This window comes from Sander lucioperca, chromosome 7, assembly GCF_008315115.2.
Source record: "Sander lucioperca isolate FBNREF2018 chromosome 7, SLUC_FBN_1.2, whole genome shotgun sequence".
In the NCBI taxonomy this organism is placed as follows: Eukaryota; Metazoa; Chordata; class Actinopteri; order Perciformes; family Percidae; genus Sander; species Sander lucioperca.
In genome coordinates, this window is record NC_050179.1 from 25,065,978 (window position 1) to 25,092,442 (window position 26,465).

General features: G+C 40.6%; 1 protein-coding gene and 2 long non-coding RNA genes across 4 annotated transcripts in view; 2 read left to right on the forward strand and 1 right to left on the reverse strand.

Moving 5' to 3' along the window:
• The window catches only part of n4bp1 (nedd4 binding protein 1), a 41,910-nt gene extending 40,781 nt beyond the window's left edge, over positions 1 to 1,129 (reverse strand). For both annotated transcript variants that reach the window (XR_004104151.2, XM_031294815.2), the window contains exon 1: positions 590 to 1,129. Coding sequence is in view for 1 of the 2 variants with exons in the window: in XM_031294815.2 (XP_031150675.1) it covers positions 590 to 901 (312 nt within the window). In the remaining variant the exon portion in view is untranslated. The remainder of the gene's footprint in view (positions 1 to 589) is intronic.
• A 5,715-nt stretch (positions 1,130 to 6,844) lies between these two features.
• Positions 6,845 to 25,898, forward strand: LOC116046463. Its single transcript, XR_004104147.1, has 3 exons — positions 6,845 to 6,855; positions 22,305 to 22,312; positions 25,788 to 25,898. It is a non-coding gene; the product is annotated as an uncharacterized LOC116046463 (long non-coding RNA).
• Positions 7,671 to 13,520, forward strand: LOC118495450. The gene is made up of 3 exons (XR_004897877.1): positions 7,671 to 7,755; positions 9,213 to 9,218; positions 13,509 to 13,520. It is a non-coding gene; the product is annotated as an uncharacterized LOC118495450 (long non-coding RNA).
• Positions 25,899 to 26,465: the final 567 nt, after the last annotated feature.

Genomic DNA, 26,465 nt, shown 5'->3' on the forward strand with positions numbered 1-26,465 from the left:
TCTTGGCCAGTGACAACTCTCAGGCTGACAACACAATGACAGAATCAAATGTCTTGACATTTTTGACTATACCACAATGTCAACAGTGTGGTGATATATTGGGAACGTTATGACTGCTGTTGTTTTCATAGAACATCTGATCTAAATTATGGTGGGTGATATTATGCCTATGAAAATACCGTTTGTACTGCGGATGTGGTGGCTAAGAAGGAAGAGATATTCATTGTTTAACTATATATCTAGGCCACAACAACTTCGACAAAGTTAACTTTGCGTCACAGACTTTATAGACCAGGAAAACACAAACAAAACTGAAAATGTAGGCCATATCTAACTCAATGCGACAACTTCTCCTAGCTGCGTTATAAAAGTAAGGTAATATAGTATGCTGCTGATAGGTGTGATACAGTACAACAGCAGAGACAGGTGCCTGATACACCTGTTCATCAGCCACAAACAGGCAGACAAGGAGCGGTATTGCCAACGGGGTGGTTAGTTGGTCTAATCTTTTTTATTAAAAAACAACCCTGTCACTGTTGACTGTTGGCGTATCGATAGCAAATGCAAGTGAAAGAGTATAGGACCTGACCTTTGCCTTTGACACGTCGTCTCTGTTTCCCCTGAGCTGCAGCCATATCTGCCGTGATGTTTTGCTACCGTGCGGCTGTCCCGTGTGGTCCAACAGACCGATAATGGTGAACGTTACTTTAAAAACCTGCTCCACTCGAGGCTTGGCACATTTCAGCTCATCTTCTTTATCCTCTAGCACTGTAAACTCGTCCACGGTAGGGGTCTCTGGCTGCTGCTTCCCGGCTGACGCAGGGAGCCTATTGGTCGGCTGCTCCGGGCACGCTAGCTCGGTGACTCGTCTCATTCCGAGGAGGGGCCGCGTTGTTGACATTCCGCTTCTCAGTCCTACCGTCGCTCCAGACGACAACGTCTCAATATTCAAACCTTTCGGTGCTGTTAGGATCCTTTGGCGTTTTCATGGTCTCTTTTGGTGTTTACTCCAGGGCAACGAGGCGGCGTTTACAGTGTCAAACGACATGAACACAGAGGTAGAGCTAGCTTAATAACTCGGAAGCCCCGAGTGACGTATCCGGAAAGTCCCAGTGATCGTCATCATAACACGACAGTTAAGCGTGCTTATGGCATGGATGTATTTAAGAGGGGCTTATTTTGTTTTGGAAGGCAATGACATGGACAAAGATGTTGTCTGTTTTGTTCAATTAATCTTGTTAATGGGAAAATTCCACATTCACAAGAAGAAATGGGCGGACTCCAAACCAAACTTTGAACACTTTTATCAAGAACTGCACCAATAGAGACATTACGAATAAGAAGGCAATTAAGGCTGGATTTTTTTTTTACCTTTTTTATTTATTTTCTACATGTAATTTTTCTGTATATGCACCTCTGGTATTGACTTTTTGTATATGTACATACTGGCGTTGTACCTGTTCTTTACTAATAAAAAAAAAAAAAAAAAAAACTAGAACTGCAAAAAATAAATAAAAATAAGAGGCTTATCTGCGGCGGTGGAAGAATTTCTCAGCAGTGGCGGTGTGCACCTAAAAGTTGTTTGCAATCCGCCATTAAAGAGTAGAAGAAGTAGGCCTAGTACTCGAGCAGGTGGACCTCATTGTAAAGGAGAGAAGAGAAGTAGATATCCATAGCATTGTTTTTATTATTTATTTACTGCTGCTGCACTGATTGTCACAATAGACAGTAAACCAAATGGACCAACAGATCCTGTTGCTCTGGATGGAGACCAGTGAATGATATTAGAAGCACTTTTCCGGTGAGCGCTGAGCGTTACTGCGCAGCTTCCAACTGAGAGAGACAACGTAAATGTGACGTGAGCAACACGACGGCCGACCGTCGGCAGAAAAGGCAGTCGGACTGATCAGTTGGCACCCGTCTCTCAAAAAAGTGCCTCGGAACACAGCGAAGCGATGCCGACCTGAGCGTACGTTCTGCGCGTGCGCGAGACGTAATACGTCTCTGTATTGTCGCCCAAAATTTTTTAACTGGAAATGACGGAACATCTCTTTAGACCATTGACTTTACAGAGCACGCTGTCGTCAGTCATTGTTTTTATCAGAGAGTGTTGATAGTAGTCAAGAAGGATCGTTGTTCGAAGAAAATACGATGGCTAGTAATAAGAAGAAACTGGTGTTGTCGGCTCTCGGGCTTCTGCTTGTGGAAGAAGATTCGCTAGTCAAGGGCTAGCACACCAATCAGATTGGTCATTGGACTCCAAGGCTCTCCTGCTGATCACTGCTATGCTGGAGCTGAAGATGTGGCCTGTGATGTCTGCACTGGGCGAAAACTGAAAGCAATTCCTGTCTGGTCTGTCTGGCTTCCTATTGTGAGAAACTGACTCAACATGATGACGTTTTATATAAACTTTTTATTGTTTTTGAATTGGAGGGATATTAGTTACAATGTGTCTGATTTAGGGCGTTTTCACACATACCTCATTTGGTCCGGACTTTCAGACTTTTCAGTTTGATCCGAACCAAAATTAGAGGTGTGAAACCTCCCCCGGACCACGGTCCGGATCAAAAGACCAAATTTTGGTCCGACCAAAAGAGGTGGTCTCGGTCCGGACCATGGTCCGGTTCGTTTACAGTGTGAAAGCATTTTTTGGATGGTTCGGACTTTCGGACCAAATAGAAGAAGCTCTGGCAGGCTCTCCTTGTGTTACAAGACCGGGGAAGCTCCTTTAAGGAATAGCTTGGTGCTTAGTGTGTAGGCTACATGAGAGAGTGAGAGTGACGGTGAATGCGCTCAGAGCAGACAGCTGTCGGCTATCAGAGCAGAGAATACATCAGCAGTTTATTTGTTAAGTGGTAGTAAATGTACAGTGTAGGTTTCCGTTTGTCTCTGAATAAATTCTCCAGAAAGTTCCAGTGTCTCGCTTCTCAACATCACAACAAAACAAAAAGAGCCGCGGCAGTAGGGGAGAGCAGCAGTCAGCTGAAAAAACTCCGACACAGAGAGAGGATACGAGAGGACGGGGAAGCCCGTCTACAAACCAATCAATTATAAGTATCTGGAGACGCAGCTCACGTATGTGATGACGGCAGGACGTAGTTTTGTCACGTATAGATCTTTAGTGCGCTTGCATAACTGCAGTGTGAAACCAAAACTTACCGGATCAAATGTAGACAATGTAACAAAAACATGAACCTTGGTCCGGACCTTGGTTCGGACTTTCATGTGTGAAAACGCCCTTAAAAGACTTTTTCTGTACAGAACTAGTGTTGACGAACTGACCAAAGAGCCGGTTAATTAACCCGAGTCGTGTCACTGAACCGGTGTATGCTCCGTAGCTGGTCTTCTTCTGCTACTGTGTGTGTAGTAATCTAGCCCATTAGCACCTCCACTGGAGTGGTGGTGGAATCAATCAGGAAAAGGGCTACCTCGAGCAGCACGATTGGACCGAAAGAGTTGTTGAAGAGTTGTAGAAGAACGGTTGCGGTGAGAGCTACTCGGTATGACTGTTCTCGGTGACTGTTGACTCAATTACTGAATGCTGTACTACTAACGTTGAGAGCCAATCCCATGAGCCATTGTAATGTATCAGTGCATCAAAAAAAGGCAGTGATATAATTGTGCTCTTTAATGTAGCCTATGTTTGTGTTTACAAAATCACCACTTTGCAGTATTTTGTGCATGATAGCGATGGGAAAGAATTATAACCTATACAGTACAAGTAGGCTACATGTAACGCTAGGCAATCTTGGTAGTTACGTTTGATATTAAGAAGGTAGGCTGTCACGAGGAGACCGCGCACCAGGCTACTGAACAAGACCGAATGTAACCGTTCAACCGCTCGAGTCTAATGTAATCAAGCGGTGTCTTGGTTCTCGGCAAGTTTGAGTTATTAACCAAGCCTTGTTTCTAGTGCATCTTAGATGATTGTGTTCATGGCAATTCACACGTTATCGATGGGGAAGTACATCACATAAAAGTACACGTCATGTTATCTTGTTAGTTATGTTAAGTTAAATGTTAGAGAAGTGAATGTTGCAGGCTACATAGGTAGACTGTCACGAGGAGACCGCGCACCAGGCTACTGAACGAGACCATAACCGAGGGTACTGCATGAGTCTAATGTAATCAAACGGGTGTCTAGGTTCTCGGCAAGTTTGAGTTATCAACCGATCCCAGAAACATTTATTTCTCATGCATCTTAGATGATTGTGTACATAGAAATTCATAGGCTACATTTCCGATGGATATCACATATATATACACGTCATGTTATCTTGTTAGTTATGTTAAGTTAAATGTTAGAGAAGTGAATGTTGCAGGCTACATAGGTAGGCTGTCACGAGGAGACCGCGCACCAGGCTACGGAACGAGACCGTAACCGTGGCTAATGCATGAGTCTATGTAATCAAACGGGTGTCTAGGTTCTCGGCAAGTTTGAGTTATCGACCGATCCCAGAAGCCTTCATGTCTTGTGCATCTTAGAATTGTGTTCATGGAAATTCGTAGGCTACCTTAACAAGAGGAAAGTATTATATCACATACAAATACACGTAATGTTATCTTGGTAGTTATGCTAAGTTAAATGTTAGAAGTGAATGTTGCTACATGGTAGGTAGATTGTCACGAGGAGACCGCGCACCAGGCTACGGAATGTAACCGTGGCCAGTGCGTGAGTCTAGTGTCGGTCAGTATGAGTATATGTCAGCCTATTTCAGAGACATGGAGAGCAGGACATTTGCAGCTTGAGGCTATATATGCACCCCGCTGCGGGCACGCGAACCGGTGACCGAATCTATTAACTCGTTAGGCCAACCAACGACCGCCAGGTTGAACCGACTAAGAGGCGTAAAAGAGGCGGCTGTCCCATCACTATACAGAACACATGTGTGGCTGATGGTGACGTTTAGAAGTCAGAAAGTCTAAATCCATTCAGATTACGGATCATCTACAGTCTGTTGTTTATTAACATCAGCAACAGATCGCATGTAGAGCATTTTAAACTCAATTAAAGGACAACTCGGTCACTTTGAAAACTGGGGAGCCGTCTCCAAACCCTCTAATTCTAAGGAGAGTTTACCTCCTAAAAGTTGAAGTAAGCAGTTTTTAAATGAGAAATGAGCTCTATTGTAAACAAGTGTTGCTGCGTTCCTTATCGCATACTCTTTCTTTTTACTTTTAGTACAAACTGCAGCTGCTCTTACACAGTAGCCTTTGTACTGCTGCCTGCAGTACAGTCTGCATACATGTGGGACATACAACTTTGTGATAACATTGCACCTTGAACTTTGAGCTTCTTGCTCAGATATGCTGCAAAGAGGATTGTGGGTTAGAAAAGCACGCTGGCTTGCATACTGCAAAATGCGACCGGATGCATTAGGACATATTTTTGGCAAACTGCATTTTACATACTATGTTTCAGGACAAACAACATATTTTCCTGTTATACTAATGGTAGTATGGGCATTGCAACACACCCAAAATCTCTCTCAAAGCGCTCCTCTTCAAAGAATGAAGCAAAGCTGGATAACCCCCTCCCTCCTCTCCCTGCTGTCAAACACAGCAAGCTCCATTCTGTCCACACATTTCCTTGTTCCCTCCCCTTCAGACCAACAGTTTGCAGATGGGTGTAACCAACATGGTGGTGAAGTGACACTGACAGGCACAAACATATGCTGTGTTTAGATCAGAGCTCAAAGATTTAAGAATCCTTTTATTGTCAATCGGCAAAACACAGAAATGTAAAGCATGAACGAAATTACTTTTATTATTATAACTGTATTCAAAACAGCGTCTTTTTGCTGAAATTTTTGCACCCCTGAAATGAATAATTTATTATTTTCTTTTGTATTTTCATGTGTAATATGTACAGTATGTTGATGTTGTCTAATGTCAAGTCTCCATTTGATCATGTGATGAGACAATAAAAATGGCAAACCCTAACCGTAAATGCTGAAATTTATCATAATGATAGAACAAAAAAATATATATTGTAATTTATCAGTACATTATGTTTGCTTCTCTGACTGCCGACAACTGAACTCTCTACTAATTCATTTCGGTCACTTGTAGCTTTTGTCTGTTTGTGGTCTTGACATTTAAACGGTGGTCAAACACTATGCACTTTGTAATAAAGTGTTTTCAGTTCAGTTGGCATTAAAATGAAAAGTTTTCTCAGTAGGTTTGGTGCAAAATCTGTCAAAACTGACTGAGCACATCTGCAAGCCAAATGCCTGCCCACGCACACACACACACACACACACACACACACACACACACACACACACACACACACACACACACACGCACGCATGCACGCACACACACACACACTAATGACATCTAAGGCAGTAGCAAAGGAACATTCATTTTGTTAGTGCAGTGTATTTGTTTCACGTAAAACTCTGGACACATACTGAAATCTTAAAGGTCCCATGGCATGAAAAATTCACTTTATGAGGTTTTTCAACATTAATATGAGTTCCCCCAGCCTGCCTATGGTGCCCAAGTGGCTAGAAATGGTGATAGGTGTAAACCGAGCCCTGGGTATTCTGCTCCACCTTTGAGAAAATGAAAGCTCAAATGGGCCGATCTGGAATCTTCCCTTTATGACATCATAAGGGGAAAGGTTACCTCCCCTTTCTCTGCTTTGCCCGGCCAGAGAATTTGGCCCACCCATGAGAAAAAGAGAGAGACATCATGGCTTGAAAAGAAGCGAAGCATGGCAGTTGGTCAAGGCCACACCCCCACCCTCCACCTTGCCCCCTCTCTCTCCTCTTCAATAGCATTTAAAGCTACAGACACAGAAATGGCACATCCTAAGGAAAGCTCATTGTGGGACTGGCTCTAGTGGCTGTAATTCTGCACCAAGGCTGAATTTTGGGAATTAGACTTCAGATACAGTATTAGGGGACCACTAAGGCCTATATAAAAGAGACTTCAGATACAGTATTAGGGGACCACTAAGGTCTATATAAAAGAGACTTCAGATACAGTATTAGGGGACCACTAAGGCCTATATAAAAGAGACTTCAGATACAGTATTAGGGGACCACTAAGGCCTATATAAAAGAGACTTCAGATACAGTATTAGGGGACCACTAAGGTCTATATAAAAGAGACTTCAGATACAGTATTAGGGGACCACTAAGGCCTATATAAAAGAGACTTCAGATACAGTATTAGGGGACCACTAAGGCCTATATAAAAGAGACTTCAGATACAGTATTAGGGGACCACTAAGGCCTATATAAAAGAGACTTCAGATACAGTATTAGGGGACCACTAAGGTCTATATAAAAGAGACTTCAGATACAGTATTAGGGGACCACTAAGGTCTATATAAAAGAGACTTCAGATACAGTATTAGGGGACCACTAAGGCCTATATAAAAGAGACTTCAGATACAGTATTAGGGGACCACTAAGGCCTATATAAAAGAGACTTCAGATACAGTATTAGGGGACCACTAAGGCCTATATAAAAGAGACTTCAGATACAGTATTAGAGGACCACTAAGGCCTATATAAAAGAGACTTCAGATACAGTATTAGGGGACCACTAAGGCCTATGTAAAAGAGACTTCAGATACAGTATTAGGGGACCACTAAGGTCTATATAAAAGAGACTTCAGATACAGTTAGGGGACCACTAAGGTCTATATAAAAGAGACTTCAGATACAGTATTAGGGGACCACTAAGGCCTATATAAAAGCATCCAAAAAGCAGCATGTTATAGGACCTTTAAGGTACAATGTTTATACGTGCTGTGCTGTGTTTCTCAAGTCAATTTTAATGATCATAAACATGAATCAAAAATGTAAAAATCTTGTTTTGGAAAAGTTTGTGCAGTACTTGACATACCGAATCAAAAGCCAAAGTCAAGATGTCAATTACAAGACATGCTATTTTACCATTGTCAGTGTGTAAAAGTGAGATGACATTGATATCCATGTGTTTATTGATGGTTTAATGTATTCTGTTTGTATTTTATGCCTGTATGAGTTATGTACTTTATGACTTTATTTATTCTTCTGTACAGCACTTTGGTCAACTTTGGTTGTTTTAAAGGGCTCTATAAATAAAGTTTGATTGATTGATTGATTCATGTAAATGATGATGGAGACACCCCAAGAAAACTGACATGAAATCAGTATAATTATTCACACTTCTTGTAACACGTTTCACAGCTTACAAAGCAAACAAGCAGCAACCACATTTTTAACATTTAGAAGATGGAAACAGAAACAGATGCCAAGTGATGACATTTTATATGGAATAATTTTTTTTAACTGTACAGCTGCCAGAAATGGTAATTAATTCTGTACCAATTTAAAGATGCTACTATAGCAATTTTGCAGCTCTAAAACCTAAGACACCATTTTTCATATAAACGTCCTGTCTTCTCTCATCTCCCCTTCTGGGATCATTCTCTGTTTGTTTTGACAAGCAAGAATGATAAATGTGGCCCTTGTTATCAGACAGTATGTACTCTGAAGAAGTAAGCAAAAGTGAAGTTGAAATTAAGCAGTTTGGATGATGGAACTGGAAGAAGATGTTATGATAGTAGAAGTCTCTAGGTAACGGACATCTGGCCGATATGAAAGACATCTGGCGGAATTTCCGGTGTCACCTGAACAATCCCAGAAGTGGAACGTAGTGGATATAGACTAAGATAGTTGTAACGAGCGGCCGAGTTAGCTCAGTTGGTAGAGCAGGCGCACATATGTAGAGGTTTACTCCTCGACGCAGTATGTCATTTGCTGCATGTCATTTCCCCCTCTCTCTCCCCTTTCATGTCTTCATCTGTCCTGTGGAAATAAAGGCCTAAAAATGCCCCAAAAAATAATCTTAAAAAAAAAAGATAGTAGTAACGTAACGCAAACCATGTACTCATCCATCAAAAATAAACACCTCACTCAGCCTCTCTTCAACCTACCATGCGTCAAGTCTTCTACTGAATTGAGGATGGGTGTCTTATTGCTTATGAATTTTATAAATTGAAAATGTGATATTTCTCATTTTTTAAAGCTGTTTCTTAGCCTAACTTTAAAAGAAAGGGTTAGTAGGGTGAGGGAAACTATGCATTTGCCACACTAGTAAGTGCCATCCCATATGTTTTATTCAGTCAGGTTATCACGAAAGGCTAAATTTAAAAAGAAATCCTTTTTTTTGTAAAACCACATTCTCCACTAAATACAGTCAGAGCCCAGAAGCTCGTCATCACTCTGCTGAGACTGCACCTACACTTACAGTAGGCCAACTCCCACCTGTTTCCACCCTTACCATCACTCATTTGACCCTGTTGACTTGAAATGTTTTTCATTTAAAAATGTAACTGCATTATGTATGCACTTTTAAAAAGATCATCACACTCATGAAATAATGGCAAGGTACAAGAAGTTCAAAGACCATTGAAAAACACTGAGAATGGAAGGCTCTGCGCATGCACTTCCAATGCAAGTATTTTATAATAAAGTCAAACTTTTAGTCATTAGACCTTCATAAGGGCCAATATTCAAAAATACAGTTATTAAAAATAGTCAACTTGCTGCTGTGATATATCCGTTCCGCTCCTGTTGCCATGCCATTATTTGTTGCCACTTCCTAAGTTCGAAACATTTCTTAAACATTTATTTATAAAGGACAACACACATTAAAGGGTAACTACCGTTTTTTTTAACCTGGACCCTATTTTTCTATGTTTTTGTGTCTAAGTGACTGATGGGAACAACAATCTTTGACTCCAGTATTAAGCAAGATCGCTGCAGTTGGCAGCGGTGAAACAAGCTACAATGTAAGTTAATAGGGCAATTGTCCAGCTTGCATTTACCTTCACAAAAGTGCTTGTTTTGCCGCTGACAGGCTCAGATTAATATTCTAAGTGTCTGACGAACATTATGGAAAGGATTCCTACAGAGATACCCTAAACCTTTCTGTTTAACCAGAAACAGCTCTGAAGTTGCTCGCGCTAAAGCCACCAGACTCCATTTAAAAAAGCAATCCTTTTAGCGTGTATAGAGCCAACATATTTTCACATGTAAATCGGTAAACTCTGTGTTTATTTCAACCAAAACTAGAGTTGTGATGGTTGAAAAAGTGGAAAGACGACCCAAAACGGCTTTTCATAGTTTTATTTAGTTTCTGTCGCCTTTGAATGAAGTGCATTTTATGATAACTAAAATTACTGTTTATTTACATGGAGTCTGGTGGGTTTAGCAAACGCAATTTCGCGGATGTTTTTATGTTTAAAAAAGGATCTTACTCTTGAACAGAAATGTCGACCTCCTTAGAAATCCTTTCCATAATGTTGTCAGACACTTAGAATATTAATCTGAGCCTGTCGGTGGCAAAAACGAGCACTATTGTGAAGGTAAATACAAGCTGCACAATTGCCCTTTTAACTTACATTGTAGCTTATTTCGCTGCTGCCAACTGCAGCGATCTTGCTTAATACTGGATCAATGTCAAAGATGGTTGTTTCCATCATTCACTTAGACACATACACATAGGAAAATAGGGTCCAGGTTAAAAAAAAACCCGGTAGTTTCCCTTTGATCAACATCTCTGTAAATGTGTCAGTGTTAGCCAGCCGGCTAATTTTCAACTGTAGTCCTTTGGCCAGATGTTTTGAGACCAGATCAGAGGGACTGTACAGACATATTGGGGGGTTGGGCAGAGTGGGTTCAAAAAAGTAGGAGGATTATGTATTACGTCTGAATGGAGGATAGTTGGATTTCTGTGGGTGAGCAGGGGAAGGTCTTTTTATTATTTTTTATTTCATTTGTCTCTTGCTAAATTTGTTGTAAAAGAGATCAAAAAATAGAATAGAATAAAAAATAGATCTATATCAATATATATCAACATCGACACGATAGCTGTCTGTGCCCACGGCTCATTCATTCTGTGACAGTGGTAGTCGAATAACCTTTCATTTACTAGTTCAAAAATAGAGAATGGCAGGAATAAACAGGACATGCTGTTTTCTCTCACATGTTATGTTTGCCATACATTTAAATCAAAATAATACATTTGGCAATTTCACGTCCTATTATTGACCCTTTGGGTCTATCATTCCATTAAGCAGATAATGCTTAAATTGCTTTCTTAGATTCCTTATGCTTTGGTTCTTTCTCCCATTTGTCTGTCCCCCACCCAATAATTTGCCTACAGTCCCTAACCCATTAGTTCATTTTTTTTTTCACGTGAATAATAACAATAATAAACCACCATGCTACATATACTACAATATTGTCGCTGTCGGGCAATTTGAAAATATTTTATTGAGCTTTTTATCTCAGACGAAATACAAATTGACTTGTCACTGTTTAAATATTTGTAAAACCCACAGACAGACATAAAGTTAGACCAATAGCATTCATGAAAAATAATTAAATTGACGAAATATGGAGATACAAGGTTTTTGCCCGACAGTGATGATATACTGCTGATGTTTCCAGTTATCTGATGACAGAGTGTAATTACTGTCAGTGATATTCAGCACTGGTATGTTACAGCCTTTAATTTAGCTGACAGATTGAAGAACATTTTCCATCTTTGTGTGTTACACTTTCTACAGGAAGCTGTGACATGCGTAACTGCTGCTAAGGGCCTGGAGGCAACAGCAGCAAGGTGACAGTGAATTGTGGCTAAAGCTTGTAATCTTGTGGTGAGTTGAATATATCCTTAAACAACCACTTCTACAGCATGGTTTCATGCTTTTTTAACAAACATGTCCTAATAGATAAAGATCAACGGCTTCCTTTTTAAGGTCAAACACACGATGCGTCGTGAATCAGTTAAAAATCTGTTAAATGTGTAAAGATCGGTTGAGATGAGACATGTATTGCAATGCAAATTTAGAGCGTAATCTACTTTTGATTTCACTCGTTTGACTTCAGACAGCACCACATGTTCTTAGTTTATTTGTATCGTTTTTGTGCACGTTATAGGTTTATAAAGTGAAAAAGCCCAAAGTCCACCCCAAAGGGACTTACCATCGCCAACAGAAAACACTGTTCACAAACTGCTCCAAACAGCTCTATTGTAGTCCAGCCTTTACTTCCGTGACGAACAACAAAAATATGATGTTTTTTGAAAATTAAACCATATAAACCTATTCTGATATGTTAGATTAATTACATTATCAAAGGCTAGATAGAACCACTGAAGTTACATCAAAGTTCATTTTTATTTGCCAACACAACAAGGAGCCAGTTACAGTACTCACTGCATAAGTACAGAAGTGACTAACGAAACACTCTCTTACAACAGCTTTTGTAATACAACGTGGAATGTAATACAAAGTCTATGGTCATAACAAAGTCAATGTCGCCATTTTATCTTCAGGCTGGGAATCTCCCCTGCCTGCTCTGCCCTCAGAAACATCCTGTGCCTTTCACAAGGACTGACGATGGCTCCATGGTATCTTGTTTAGAGTAATCAGTATAATATGGTATTCTTATGCAAACAGTTTAATAAATAACAAGAGGAAAAGTATGTAAATCATAATTTTCCTAACATGATATAACCTGTAAATACAAATATGCACCTGAAAATGAGCATAGTATGAGCACTTTAATACTTTTTCAGCTCACTACTTATCAAAGAAAAGTCTCTTCATGGGAATCAGGCCAATAAAAAAGAAATTGCCTTTTAATAAATAAAAGATACATTTAGATGAAGAACCATATCAAATTCATGTTTTTCACATGAGTGATGCTTTTAGAGCTCACGATACCAAGAATGCCAGAAGAAATCTGGGTACATTTAAAGTAGAGGGCAGTTGACAGCCTCACACTGAATAAATTGTGATTAATGCACATCTACTAACACATTAGACGTTAAAAGGATCTAAATATAATGACATGGTCAACAGATTCTTCCTCATACATACATAGGATTCTAGTTTGAAAGACACAGGCCAATGACCCATTGTTGCTACAATCCCTATTTTCCAACCTTTCATCATCATCAGCCACTAGATGGTACTGTAAGCTTCAGAATGGTATACTTAGCGCTCTTCTGTCCGTGCTCCCTGATGACAAAGAGTAATATCGACTTAAAGATGTTTCAAATCAATATTTTTCATTATTTGAGGTCCAGACCCACACAACAAAGGCATATTGTCTTTATTAAAGTTCATTGTGCTGGATTATGTGAAGAGAGGGGGAGAAAGACGGAGACAGAGGTGACAGCAATATTCACTGTTCACTGTAGCGTACTGCTTAGTTTAACTGTCATTTTAGCAGTGTTGATGTGTTGTGTTGTGCTGTCATTCTACAGAGCTTTTTGGCAGGATTTATGCCAGTGGCTTTGTGTAAAATACATTATACTTATCAGCCACTTTTTCTGAACAGGTAGACAAAAGAATGGCAGGAAAGTCAGTGTATTAACTCATCATTTAAAATTCAAGCCCATTGGAAAACACATGACACATTTGACAATTAAATAAATGTCAAATTTAGGTCAAGTTGTTGTCAGTGCAAATATTAAAAGTCTAAATATAGAAAAAAGACTGCCAGTGAAAAATCACCCATTCCCTCTCTATTTCACCAGGGGGCTCCATACTGCAGTTACAGATGTACAGTATTTTTGTGTGCGTGTGTGTGTGTGTGTGTGTGTGTGTGTGTGTGTGTGTGAACAGCTGTGACTGCCACCTGTGAGGTGAAAGAGAGGCTGACCTGCGACACATGCTCCTCTTTGGTTCCACTTGACTGTGTGTGTGTGTGTGTGTGTGTGTGTGATAGATGTGGAGCGTGAGAGAGAGAGAGTCAGGGACAGACAGGCTACAGTATATTGGCACTTAGTTAAATTGGCCTCACTACACAAAATGAAAACCCAGCAGAATCGACGCAAGTTGAATTTTGCAGTGATAGTTTGAACATCCAAAGGAAGATTCAAGCGAACGCCTGTAAGGCAGAAGTAAGTCTTAGATCTTTATTAATAATTACTTAAATTCTGGCTGCACTTGAAAATGAATCAAAAAGCAAATAAAACCTAATAGTAGAACATTAAAGAGAGCCCAGAGGAAGCTGACATTATTAATTTGTATATGAATCAACCTGTAAGCAAAACACTTAGCCCCTCGCATCTTCCAGCAGTTTGTTTTTCAGCAGCCACTTTTCCAGTATTCTTTTGCTGATATTTTTTGAGTTTTACAGGCATATTACATAGCTAATTTATGATCAATGCAGTAACAGATTATCTTCTGTCTGTACTTGTTTTAAGTTCTGTACGCAGCATGCTTTCTTCCTTGTCCTTGTTGCTGCTCAGATTCTGTGAGAGCTCCCTGAAAGAGCAGAGGATTTCCTTCCAAAACTATGTAGCCACAAAGTCAGTAACACATTAAATGCATAATTAAATATCAATTTCATGCCAATACATATAGTAATTATCAAACATTCGCAATTTCACTCTTTCGAGATGCAAGCTGGTCTGGCAAATATAGGCTTGGTGCATAAAGATGCAATAAAAGAGCTGCGAGCGAGACACGTTGGCATACAAGCTAGAAAAGAAGCGGATTGGCTCCTGCAGTGGAATGCTATTCAGGAAGTAGTGTGCCTAAAATTTAGCGTGGCGAAAAATGTGATGAGTGCGGAGGTTGGGCTGTTCAATCAATCAATCAATCAATCAATCAATCAATCAATCAATCAATCATTCAATTAATCAATAAATCAATCAACAATCAATCAATACATTTTTATTTGTCACATTTCCCGTAACATGTTCTCCCATTAGCTCCTTCAACTTGTGCATGATTCATCATAAAGCAAAATGTGGTCAGATCGGCACACAGAAAAAGAGTCACCAGGATCCAGCTAAGTCTTGGTGAAAGTACACCACAGCTCCTGACATCCTGCTGGAAACTGACGCAGGTACGTAGGCCACCTAGCTTACCGCCCGACGCCTGCACACCGACCAGCAGGATGCCCAGGAGATAAGTCACATTCGGTGGTGGATGGGTCAAACAAACACAGGACTTTCACCCAGGAGAGCGGGGTTGGCGTCCCGCTTGTCACGCTTGCTATAGTCGCTTTTTTCTTTCCTCCCGCGTGTCATGGAACCGTAAGCCCACCCACGACCTTTTCCTTAACATAACTTCGTCAAAAGGGACTGCAATAGTCCCGACCAAGCGTGTTTACTTATAGCGCTAAAGGGACGGCAATAATCCCGACCAAGTGCGTTTACTTAAAGCGCTAAAGAAGACTTTTAGCGTCAATAAGAACGACAAAGGCACCTGACCAAGCGTTCATATTTTACAAGATGAATGTGAGAACGTGTTGCCTGATCAGAGACTCATAGTCATGAGATGACTGCAGAGATCTGGTCTTGCTAGCTGGAGCTCATCGTGTCCACCTTTGTGTTGTTTACCTTTGAAAACTTGAGACAGCTGGCTAGCTAGCCCAGGCTAGCAGAGTCGGCAGGAGGTTAGCAGGAGGCTAGGAGAGTAGGCAGGACTAATATTTGTAAAATAGATAAATAAAATAAAACATACAAACATTTTCCGGAGCTGACAGAGAGGCAACTGGAAAGGTCAGCGCTAGAGGACTGCATTGGGATTAGAATTCCGCAAATGTCGCGGGAGCGGGCAGTTTTGACAGGGGCTGCGGCTGGAGCAGACGGTCCAAAAATAGACAGCGGGTCCTGGGATTTTGGAGCGCTGCTCCTGATCAGTGCTGTAACCGACTTAGGCTCGCCTAGCTAGGTTTCGTAAGAAAATCAGCAACGCACACGTAGCATCCAGTTGAACACCAGCCAAACGCTTTATTAACACTCCTCTACCCCCTCTCTCTCATTTCTTTCCCGGGTCACTGCACCCCCGCCAATGAGCAAAACAAACCACAGCCAACAACACGCTCTAAAACAAGTGAAATAAATAAATGAATACAATGTCACTTTGCCCTTTTTGCACTAGAAAAGGCCTACGTAATTATTGCACTTGAATGAATGAATAAATGTAATAATGCACTAGAACGTAATTTTGCTACTTATTACCGACAGGTATGCATATATATTAATCCTACACACTAAAATAACTAGTTTCCCTGCGGGAGGGGAAAAGACACAAAATCAATGGTCAATCTATTGACAATCGATGTAATGTCTGCAGTGTGGGTGGGACCCAACACACACACTGAGGTAACGGGCGGGAACAGAACTCACACACTGCGGGAACGGGCGGTAATGGTCAGAAATCCGCTGGGAGTGGGCAGGAGCAGGATTAAGAAAACAGCCCTGCGTAGGGCTCTAGTCCGCGCCTTCTAGAACAATGTTCACAATGCTGCATAGGCATGTAGCACAACTGACTTTCATGCAGAAGACGGGAGCACGTAACGTTTGCGTAGTTATTAACCCTAACGACAATCTTTTCCTAACTTTAGTGTTTTAGTTGCCTAACTCGAACTGCCCCATAACCGTATGTTTATTTGCCATTCACACCATCTTTCCCTTATGATACCATACGGTAGTTGCCACATACAGATATTACAGAAAACAACAATAATTACTGTCATTGAACATAATCTGGTGTTTGCAGAATTGTATAATATTAAGATTCTTGTCTGGTAATCGAGTTGTTCAGCCATGTCTGCTAAACATTGGAGGTCAGGTCAAATCTGCAAATGGGAAAAAAAGACCAAACGTCCCACCATCAGCCGTTAGAGGTTGAAACTGTACCAAAGTGATTTGAATGGACTTAGTAACAGAATGAGTAACTAGCCACAGTTCAGTGGTTGGGGCTAAAATCGGTCAAATGCCCAATTAATCTATCACCTACAACAGGGGTGTCAAACAGACAGCCCGTGGGCCAGAACCGGCCCGCCAAAGGGTCCAATCAGGCCCACTGGATGACTTTGCAAAGTGTGTAAATTGCAGAGAAGTAATTAATTCCAATTCCAAATGTACGACTTTAATCTCAGAGAATAACCAATTTCTTTTTCCGTAAATTTACGACTTTAATCTTAGAAATCCTGAGGTTTTCTCGAAATATTTCCCCACTCTCCGGGTCTGTAACATTATTTTTTTTTCCTACAATGGCCTTAGAACGCTGTTGTAGCAGAAGCAACTTGCGTTTGCCAACATCAACAAGAAACTCTGTGGCAGATAAAGTTTCTGATCTTCCTGGAGTGGTTAACTGGTCTGGCCCACTTGAGATCAAATTTGGGATATGTGGCCCGTGAACTAAAATGAGTTTGACACCTCTGATCTACAACATCTGAATAAAGTAGAATTTTTCTGTGTTTCAGAGAAAGGCGGGAAACAGATCAACATTACTATTTTATAAAAGGATTATGAAGGAATGACAGATTATACAGTGGACCTTCACTTACGGCATGTGAAATACACATGCACTCTTAATTGATTCATTCAATACCTAACTTTTTCAATTATAGTAAGGACAGGGAGAATCAGAAATGTCATAACAAAGAAAAATAATACTGTATGGGAGACAGAGGGACAGAATGGAACAAGCAGAAGATGCATATGTGAAGAGAAAGAACAGCGAAAGAGAGGGAAAAGCAGAATGTGTTATGCAGGACTGCTGCCTGTGGTGTCTGGGCCTCATGGTGGGAGAATCGAAGGTAACACCACACATGCTCACACACAAATACTCAACCACACCGGCCCACTTAACAAATTTATTTATGTACAGCTCAGCTAAAGCCTCCCACCCCCTCCAAACACAGGAACACATTGACTTATTCCTTCTCCCCCTTTCTCTTGCAGGTCATGGGAGATCGCAAAGAGATAAATATTGCTGGCAATAAAAGGCCTGCATCATGAATAATAAAACAGCTGTAATCTGGACCAATGATTTATACATCTACAGGCTCTGATGGCGGCACACACACACGGACACACACACACACACACACACACACACACACACACACACACACACACACACACACACACACACACACACAGCAACGTGTCACACATGGAGCACTGTTAAATTGAGATGAATGGTGATGCGGAATGTGGGACTGGTGTTGAACACATACCCAAACAGTCACTTACCCATTTACACACACACACACACACACACACACACACACACACACACGCACACACACACACGCACACGCACACACGCACACGCACACACACACACACACACACACACACACACACACACACACACACACACGCACACACACACACACACACACACACACACACACACACACACACACACCCTCTCCCCCACATCCTATAAAAGAAAACAAGAAAGAAGAAAGAAGAAAGAAAGAAAATATGGACACATGGAAAAACACACACAGCAGTGAGTAAGAAGACAGAAAGAAGACAGAGGAACATTTACAGACCTTTGTTTGAGTCAAAAACAGTATGCCGCTATTATGGAGACCAAAGAAAGAATAAATAATGCCTACCAGTGCAAATTCTCTCCTGCAGGTCTGTATACCGCTGATGAGGCAGGATGAGGGGTCACCAAAGCTGTCCAAGGAATGAGTTACCTGTCATGTGACGTCATGTTTACAGCTAAGAATGCAGGATGCATGGACTGTAAACTGACGTGAGGTGCAACAACGGATCTTTTTTTCTGGAATGATTGAGAAAAACTTACTTTCGATGGAAGCTACAATCCCTCGCTGAATTTCTTGACTAAATCCAAACAGGAAGACGTACTGTAATTATAGAGGCACAATGAGTTACACTGGGACTTATAGATCTATAGCTCAATATCAGGAAGATGTCTCTAATATTTTGTTCATTCAGTAAGGTGTTGCTACTGTATCTGAACTGTAATCAAAATTTTGTCTAGCACAGGGGTTTAAAATTTAAGTGAAATATAATGTGAGCTATTAGCACAGATTAGCCACCTTTTAACTACCGCGCAAAATGCGGTTGAGCTTGTGCGTGCCAAGGCCAGTTGCATATCCATTGTCACTTCGGTCTTTGATCACGCCTCGGGGGTCTATGTTGGGACCAGTTTTCAGCTACTTATGGCCCACTGATTGGCCATGGGCCAAGCAGGGCTAATCGTAATCTTGCATTGCGAGACCTATCTCCACAGTGCTGTGGAGCAAGGCCTGACTCCTCCACACATACATTCTGGGATAGGAGAAACAAATGCTCTGGGTTGTTTTGGATTTCTAACAATCACAATCGTCTTGGGCAGCACTAAGCTCTGGATGCAGCAACGGTGGCTCTGCAAAATAGTCCTGGGAAGGAACTTGTTTTGGTGGAACATTTGTACCCTGCAAAAAAAAAAAAAAAGCCACATACAATATTAATTGAAGTTAACTGTTCACACAACACACTGCATTGTTGAAGGAGAAATCCGGCGCAAAATGAACCTAGGGGTTAATAACACTTTGTACCGAGTCGACCGTTCTCTGGGATATGTTTTCATGCTAATCGAATGTGACCAGTTTTAGCGCAAACCGCAAATTAGCTTATAACGCTAGTTGTCAGGACACTGGTAAAGTAAAAAGAAATCGCTATTTCTATATCACTAACAAGGCTCAAAATAGCACCACACTTCCACGGTAGCATAATGAGGGTCCCTACATGTAAACCGAAGGTCACGATCGTTTTCCCAAGATGGCGCCTGCCTGTATATGTGAACAGTACAGTCTTTATAAACTATCTTTTTCATAAACTGTCTGTACACTTACAAAGTTCTCAATGCCTCGGTTTACATGTAGGGACCCTCATTATGCTACCGTGGAAGTGTGGCGCTATTTTGAGCCTTGTTAGTGGTATAGAAATAGCGATTTCTTTTTACTTTACCAGTGCCCCGACGACTAGCATTATAAGCTAATTAGCGGTTTACGCTAAAACTGGTCACATTAGCATGAAAACATATCCAAGGGAACGGTCGACTCAGTACAAATGTCTTATTAAACCCTAGGTTAATTTTGCGCCGGATTTCTCCTTTAAGGCAGACGAGCATTATCTAGGAAACATCACGTTTATTCACATGGTCATGGAGCCGAACACATCTTAGCGTTAGCCTACTCGTGGTATAGATTACTGGATGGTGCTATCTGTAATTCCAGTATGGCTATTTCTAATTACAGTAGTCTAACAAGTCTGTTTATGTTATCTGCGGTGTGGAATAGGTGATGTTCACACCAAGGCATGTTATAGAGGGGTTTTAGGGCAAAACCATTAACACTGGCTGGCTGGAAGATACTTAACTGACTTGGTCACTTGGGGGCAGCTGAAACAAGCTACTGAAATTGTATCAACTTTTAAATTCATATAGCAAACTTGTCAGCAAACAATTGCTTATTTAAATACTGAAATTGTATCAACTTTTAAATTCATATAGCAAATTTGTCAGCAAACAATTGCTTATTTAGGCATCCTGCAGATATGGAGAAATATTAGCATTCCTTTGGAGTCATGTTTCTGGCCAACTGATGAATGTAAATCAAATCTTTGCTTTCCTTTTAGCTGTGTGTGTCTATCCACAGTCTCCTGTGGGAAATATCTGGCTCTTAAGCTGCTAAATGCTCCATATGTTCATCAGCTATAGTCTTTCAATATGTCTGTCGTACCATAGCATACAGTTGGTTTTTAGAGCTTTTACATTGAAAACAAAAAAAGTAAAGTTTCAAGCTGGATAACCAAAATAATGAGCTGAGAAATGTATAAATACCCCTTAGAGCTGAGGGGAACTGCAGTCAGGTGATAATTCTCTTTGGGTTTAGTAGCTTAGTAGTAAGTAAGTAGTTATTTGATTTCATGTTAATGTAAAATATTGATTATAGCAGCTTTAAAGGTCCCATGACATGCTGCTTTTTGGATGCTTTTATATAGGCCTTAGTGGTCCCCTAATACTGTATCTGTAGTCTATTTCCCGAAATTCAGCCTTGGTGCAGAATTACAGCCACTAGAGCCAGTCCCACAATGAGCTTTCCTTAGGATGTGCCATTTCTGTGTCTGTAGCTTTAAATGCTATTGAGGAGGAGAGAGGGGGGGCAAGGTGGAGGGTGGGGGTGTGGCCTTGACCAACTGCCATGCTTCGCTTGTTTGCAAGCCATAATGTCTCTCTCTTTCTCATGGGCGGGCCAAATTCTCTGGGTGGGCAAAGCAGAGAAAGGGGAGGTAACCTTCCCCTTATGATGTCATAAAGGGAAGATTCCAGATCGGCCCATCTGAGTTTTCATTTTCTCAAAGGCAGAGCAGGATACCCAGGGCTTGGTTTACACCTATCACCATTTCTAGCCACTGGGGGACCATAGGCAGACTGGGTGAACTCATATTAATGTTAAAAAACCTCATAAAGTGAAATTTTCATGCCATGGGACCTTTAAAGAAAAATTGGATTTGATTTAATTCTATAAATGACTGGTGGATTTCAGGGCTGTACCCAAGATAAAGATTTAAATGCTGTCACAAAGTCTTCTCCACACTACCAGGTATAAAACCCAGTTTGGACAATAATGAATCTTTGATTTACTGGCCTAAAAGTAGTCAAAACTAAACATATCAGCTCTAAAAAATATATACTGGAATCACCCAATACATATATCCACCAATGTAGAACTTAAACTCTTCCTTGCTTTGTAAAACCCCCAAAATTGCAGGACCAAATACCATAGACATGACTTCAATGTGCTCAAAAGCCAGATTTACATCTACCTGCATATGTGCATTTTTTTCACAGATTTGTGTAAAGAGATCAAAACTACGTAATCTAATTATAATTCATTTTTGACGGTGCAACAGCTATATTTTCTGTGCCTGTTCACTTTATATTTAATAATTCAAAGATTGATCTAATCAATAATAGCAATCCCAAAATATGTATACTATTACAAGTGACATTGAGCATATAGTGAATACTTTTATTTTTGATACTTTAAGTATATTTTAAGAACATTTTGCTGGCGTACTGTACTATTACCTGAGTGTTTTCCTTTTTAATGCTAGACTTTTACTTGTGATAAAGTATATCTACATTGTGGTATTATTACTTTTACCTAATTAAATTATTTAAGTAAGCCTACATCCTCTACCACTAATACATATACATACATACATGTAGTGTAATTCATGGAATCATAAGGAGAAAAATACACGTTTGCATAATCTAAATAAGCATAGGGCTGTCATAACTTGAATGATAGCTTTTTAGTTGATATGAAGCATCCATGTTTGTTAGATGTCAGACATTTAGCACCAATTCAGTGTAGCTTTCAGAGGCATAGGAAATTCCCCTAATCACCACTTGAATGTTGAGGTTATTGTTATTTACAAGCATCTGTTATTGAGGTGTCTTCAGTATGACTGAAAGTAAGTAGAGGCCTGTTTGACACTTTTCACAGAGACTCAGGTGTTCCTGATTCCCCTCCACCATTAAATATATGTATACTGTATAATCTATGTTGCATTATACTGCTTTATGTGTTTACTTGTACGGAGTGAAATCTATCACTGGATGCACCGCTCTGCCAGCACTCACCGCTGGGTAGTCTTTGATATCCTCATAGATCTAATATTTTTCTCACTATTGTTCTGTGTGTAGAGGTGGGGTGAAAAACACACACACACAAACACACACACACACACACACACACACACACACACACACACACACACACACACACACACACACTTTTAAATAAATAAAAACAATAAAACCCAAGACAAATCACCACAACATTCAACAAGCCTCAGTTAATAAGACATGGCCGGTAGTAAAATGTAGATTGTCAGAGTTAAATACAAAGTACTCACAGGGACAACGGATAACTACATCAACTCATGTTTCAATTAGCGGTGAATAATGAGTTCCAGGATCTTTCGACCTCCTGTTGGTGAATACTAGAATGTTGATGATATCTTACACCGGAGGCCTGATTTGGATGGAAGAATTATGCTTTTTGGAGAGAAAAACAACGTAGCCTCAATTGAAATGTCAAAGGATCTATAATTAACAATGAATGAAATTGTATTTTTGACATAATATATGTTACTCCAGAACTCAGAAAGGACAGGAGAGGTTTTGACATATGGCTCTTTCCCATTTGTAATGTATTATTCAGTAATATAGCAATGGTTTATACCAAACTGTATTGCAAATATAAGGAGATATAAGGATATATTTGCTTTTTGTTGAGAAATAAAGCTTGTTTAATCAGGCATCTGTAACAGATAAATGACTAACAGTATAATAATCATATACAATATTTCTAATTTACATTGATTGGGAATATGAAGTATGTATTTATTTATTAATTACATGTATATATTATATTATTTACATATATTCATGAATTATATTTAAATAGAAAAAAAATAATTTATGATTTAAATTACTGATTTATAGATGCATTTATTTATTTTTTATGACAACTGAGCAAATTCCCTCTGCTGATGAAGGCCATTAGATGCGGCTTAAAGCCCTGCATAAATCTAGTAAGTGGATCCTGAGTTTTGACAATTTAAACTGAAGTGAGTCTTGAAACTCAACATATCATCTCATGTTTTGGATTTTGTTTTAAACTGGCTCGTGAATATTTCTACATGTGTATAAACAGATAATAATTGAAATGGTACCTTACAAACTAAACTATAATGATATGTAATATATAATTCATCATGTTATTCAGTATTATTAATTATTCATTAATTGTTAATACATTAATAAACACTTAAAGAATAGCCATCAAGGACCAGTGTGTAGGATTTAGTGGCTATCTAGCGGTAAGGATGAAGATTGCAACTAACAGGATACCCCTGCCCTCAGCCCTCTCTTTGCTAGCGTGTTGTAGAAGCTTGTAGAAGCTAGAACATCTCGTAGAAGCTACGCACTAATGAAAACATAATCATGCATAATATATTCCACATTTACCAATAGATTCCCCTAAATCCTACACACTGCTCCTTTAAGTCTGTGTGTTATAAACCATGAATTAAGTGTTCAGCAGGAAACCGATGGACTGCCTACTCCGGGTAGGGAATGAGTCCTTACCCCAATGTAAAGGAGTCCAAGTACCTTGGGGTCTTGTTCGTGAGTGAGGGGACAATGTAGCGGGAGATTGTGCCGGAGGATCGGCGCAGCGGCGGGAGGTATTACATTCACTTTATCGCACCATTGTGACGAAAAAAGAGCTGAGCCAGAAGGTAAAGCTCTCGATGTACCGGTCAATTTTCGTTCCTACCCTCACCTATGGCCATGAAGGCTGGGTCACGACCGAAAGAACGAGATCCAGGGTAGAGCTGAAGATCTTTGCCCGAACCCGACGGGACCCGACGGGATCCGACAGGTTCGGTCGGGTTTGGTCTTAATTTTCAATCATTTGGGCCGGGCTTGGGCTTGCGCTCTGGGTTGTGCGGTAAATGAGCGGTCAGGTGATGCATTTCGATTAGCGCGAAAATGGAGGTGAAATGGACGCTGGCCTCTGGAGGACTTATTTTATTTCTTTGTTCCAACTTCCAAGTGACCTATAGCCTACGTTAGTCATGAATAAATGATGTTAAAAAATGTATAAATGACTCATTCTTGACAAAAGCCAAAAGAGCTGTGTACCTGTACACATTTGAATAATGTCGGGCTGTAAACGGGTTCGGGCTTTTAAAATAGCTGTCAATCAAAATGTACTTGTCGGGCTCGGGCCGAATTCTGTCGGGCTCGGGCCGAATTCTGCCGGGCTCGGGCCTTGTCGGGCCTAACTTTTAAGGCCCGATTACAGCTCTAATCCAGGGTACAAGCGGCCAAAATGGGTTTCCTCAGGAGGGTGGCTGGCGTCTCTCTTAGAGATAGATTGATAAGCTCAGTCATCTGTGAGGAGCTCGGAGTAGAGCCGCTGCTCCTTTGCGTCGAAAGGAGCCAGTTGAGGTGGTTTGGGCATCTGGTAAGGATGCCCCCTGCGGGCGCCTCCATACAGAGGTGTTCCAGACAGGTGCAGCTGGCCAGAGGCCTCGGGGAAGACCCAGGACTAGGTGGAGAGATTATATATCCACCCTGGCATGGGCCTATTTACCTTTCAAATATCTTTCTGTCGTAGGAACAAACACTGTTTCGTGTTGCCGAAACAAATGAAGTTCTTCATTTTCAATGAAACCAACAGAAATTCCATTAAGCCAGGACAGCTGCTCTACTTCTAGTTGTGCTAACCTTGCCAATTCGTGAGCAGTTTAAAAACATGGTATTAAAGATAGAAGCCATTTTGACTTCATGTATTGCTACATTTATATTAAGACGGTTGAATGTATCCAGCAGGCTTTCAGGATGCGATTCCTTTGATGTTATACATTTTAGTGTTTGGCTACAAAAATAGACCACAACAACGTAAATTTGCTTTTACTTCTATTTAGTATAAATCACACACATTGTATTTTGCATTAGGCTCAGTAAGATCATTTTTTAAAGCTGTGTAGGAAATGACAGCTCCTTTTCATTCTCACCCACTCGCGGCCTTTAGTCTGCTTGGTTTCCTTCTCCTCCTCCTCCTCTTATCCTTTTCTCCTCACATGCTGAAAAAAAGACAAGAGGGAACGGACGACAAAAGAGGCATTAGAGCAAAAGACAGGAGAAAAACATACAGAATTGTAACGATGTGACAGCATACAGAGATTAATAATGTGAAGCTGTGGGATGGGAGGGAAAATGAAGACTGATACAAAGATATCAGACACCCGAGAGAAACGGGTTCACACACATCCACCACCATCAGAATGTTTACACACATGTAGCTCATTAAAACCACCTCACCTGTATGTTAATTGTATCAAATATTGACTTAACAAAACTGAGACAAATTTGCATCGTGCCTCTTATATATATAATCTATAGTTCGGTTCAGTTCAGTCACTTTATTATCCCAAATGGGGAAACTTGATCTGCAGTCAGGAGTGCAAGATTAAAAAAAACACATACAAACAACCTACGAATAAACAAAAAGACAACAGCACAAAGACATGAAGTGCATAAAATGTTTCCTGTACGTACAATATATAACACAATTTTACACAACACCACAGGAGCAATCTCTAAAGATTCTACATTACATGTGCAAATTAAGTTACTGCACATCTAGTCTAGTCTGTATCCACGACGGAAATTCCGCCGGATGTCTTTCATTTCGGCCGGATGTCCGTTACGTTCCGCTTTGTTTGTGTTGGCATTTTAAACTCTGGTGGATTTATGAGGACTATGGTTAACTGCTCCTCAGAGCACGTTTTTCTCCCATCCCGGAATGCTGTGTGGACTAGCCAGACCTTCCTCCGCAGCTCTGTGGACGAGGTCCTGGCAAAGTGAGACTACTGCACATGGAACAAAGGGTTTTTTACTCCTATTGCTCTTGAACCGGGGAACTCTGAATCTACGACCTGAGGGGAGAGTGAAGGGGGTGGTTTGTACAGTGTAATACAAACCGGGCCTTGCGGAGTACTTGCTGGTCAAAGATATACCACCTCCTCTTCTCCTGTCTTGCATTTCTCTCCCCTATCTTTTCTAATCTTACTCGGTCTAACCTTCTTGT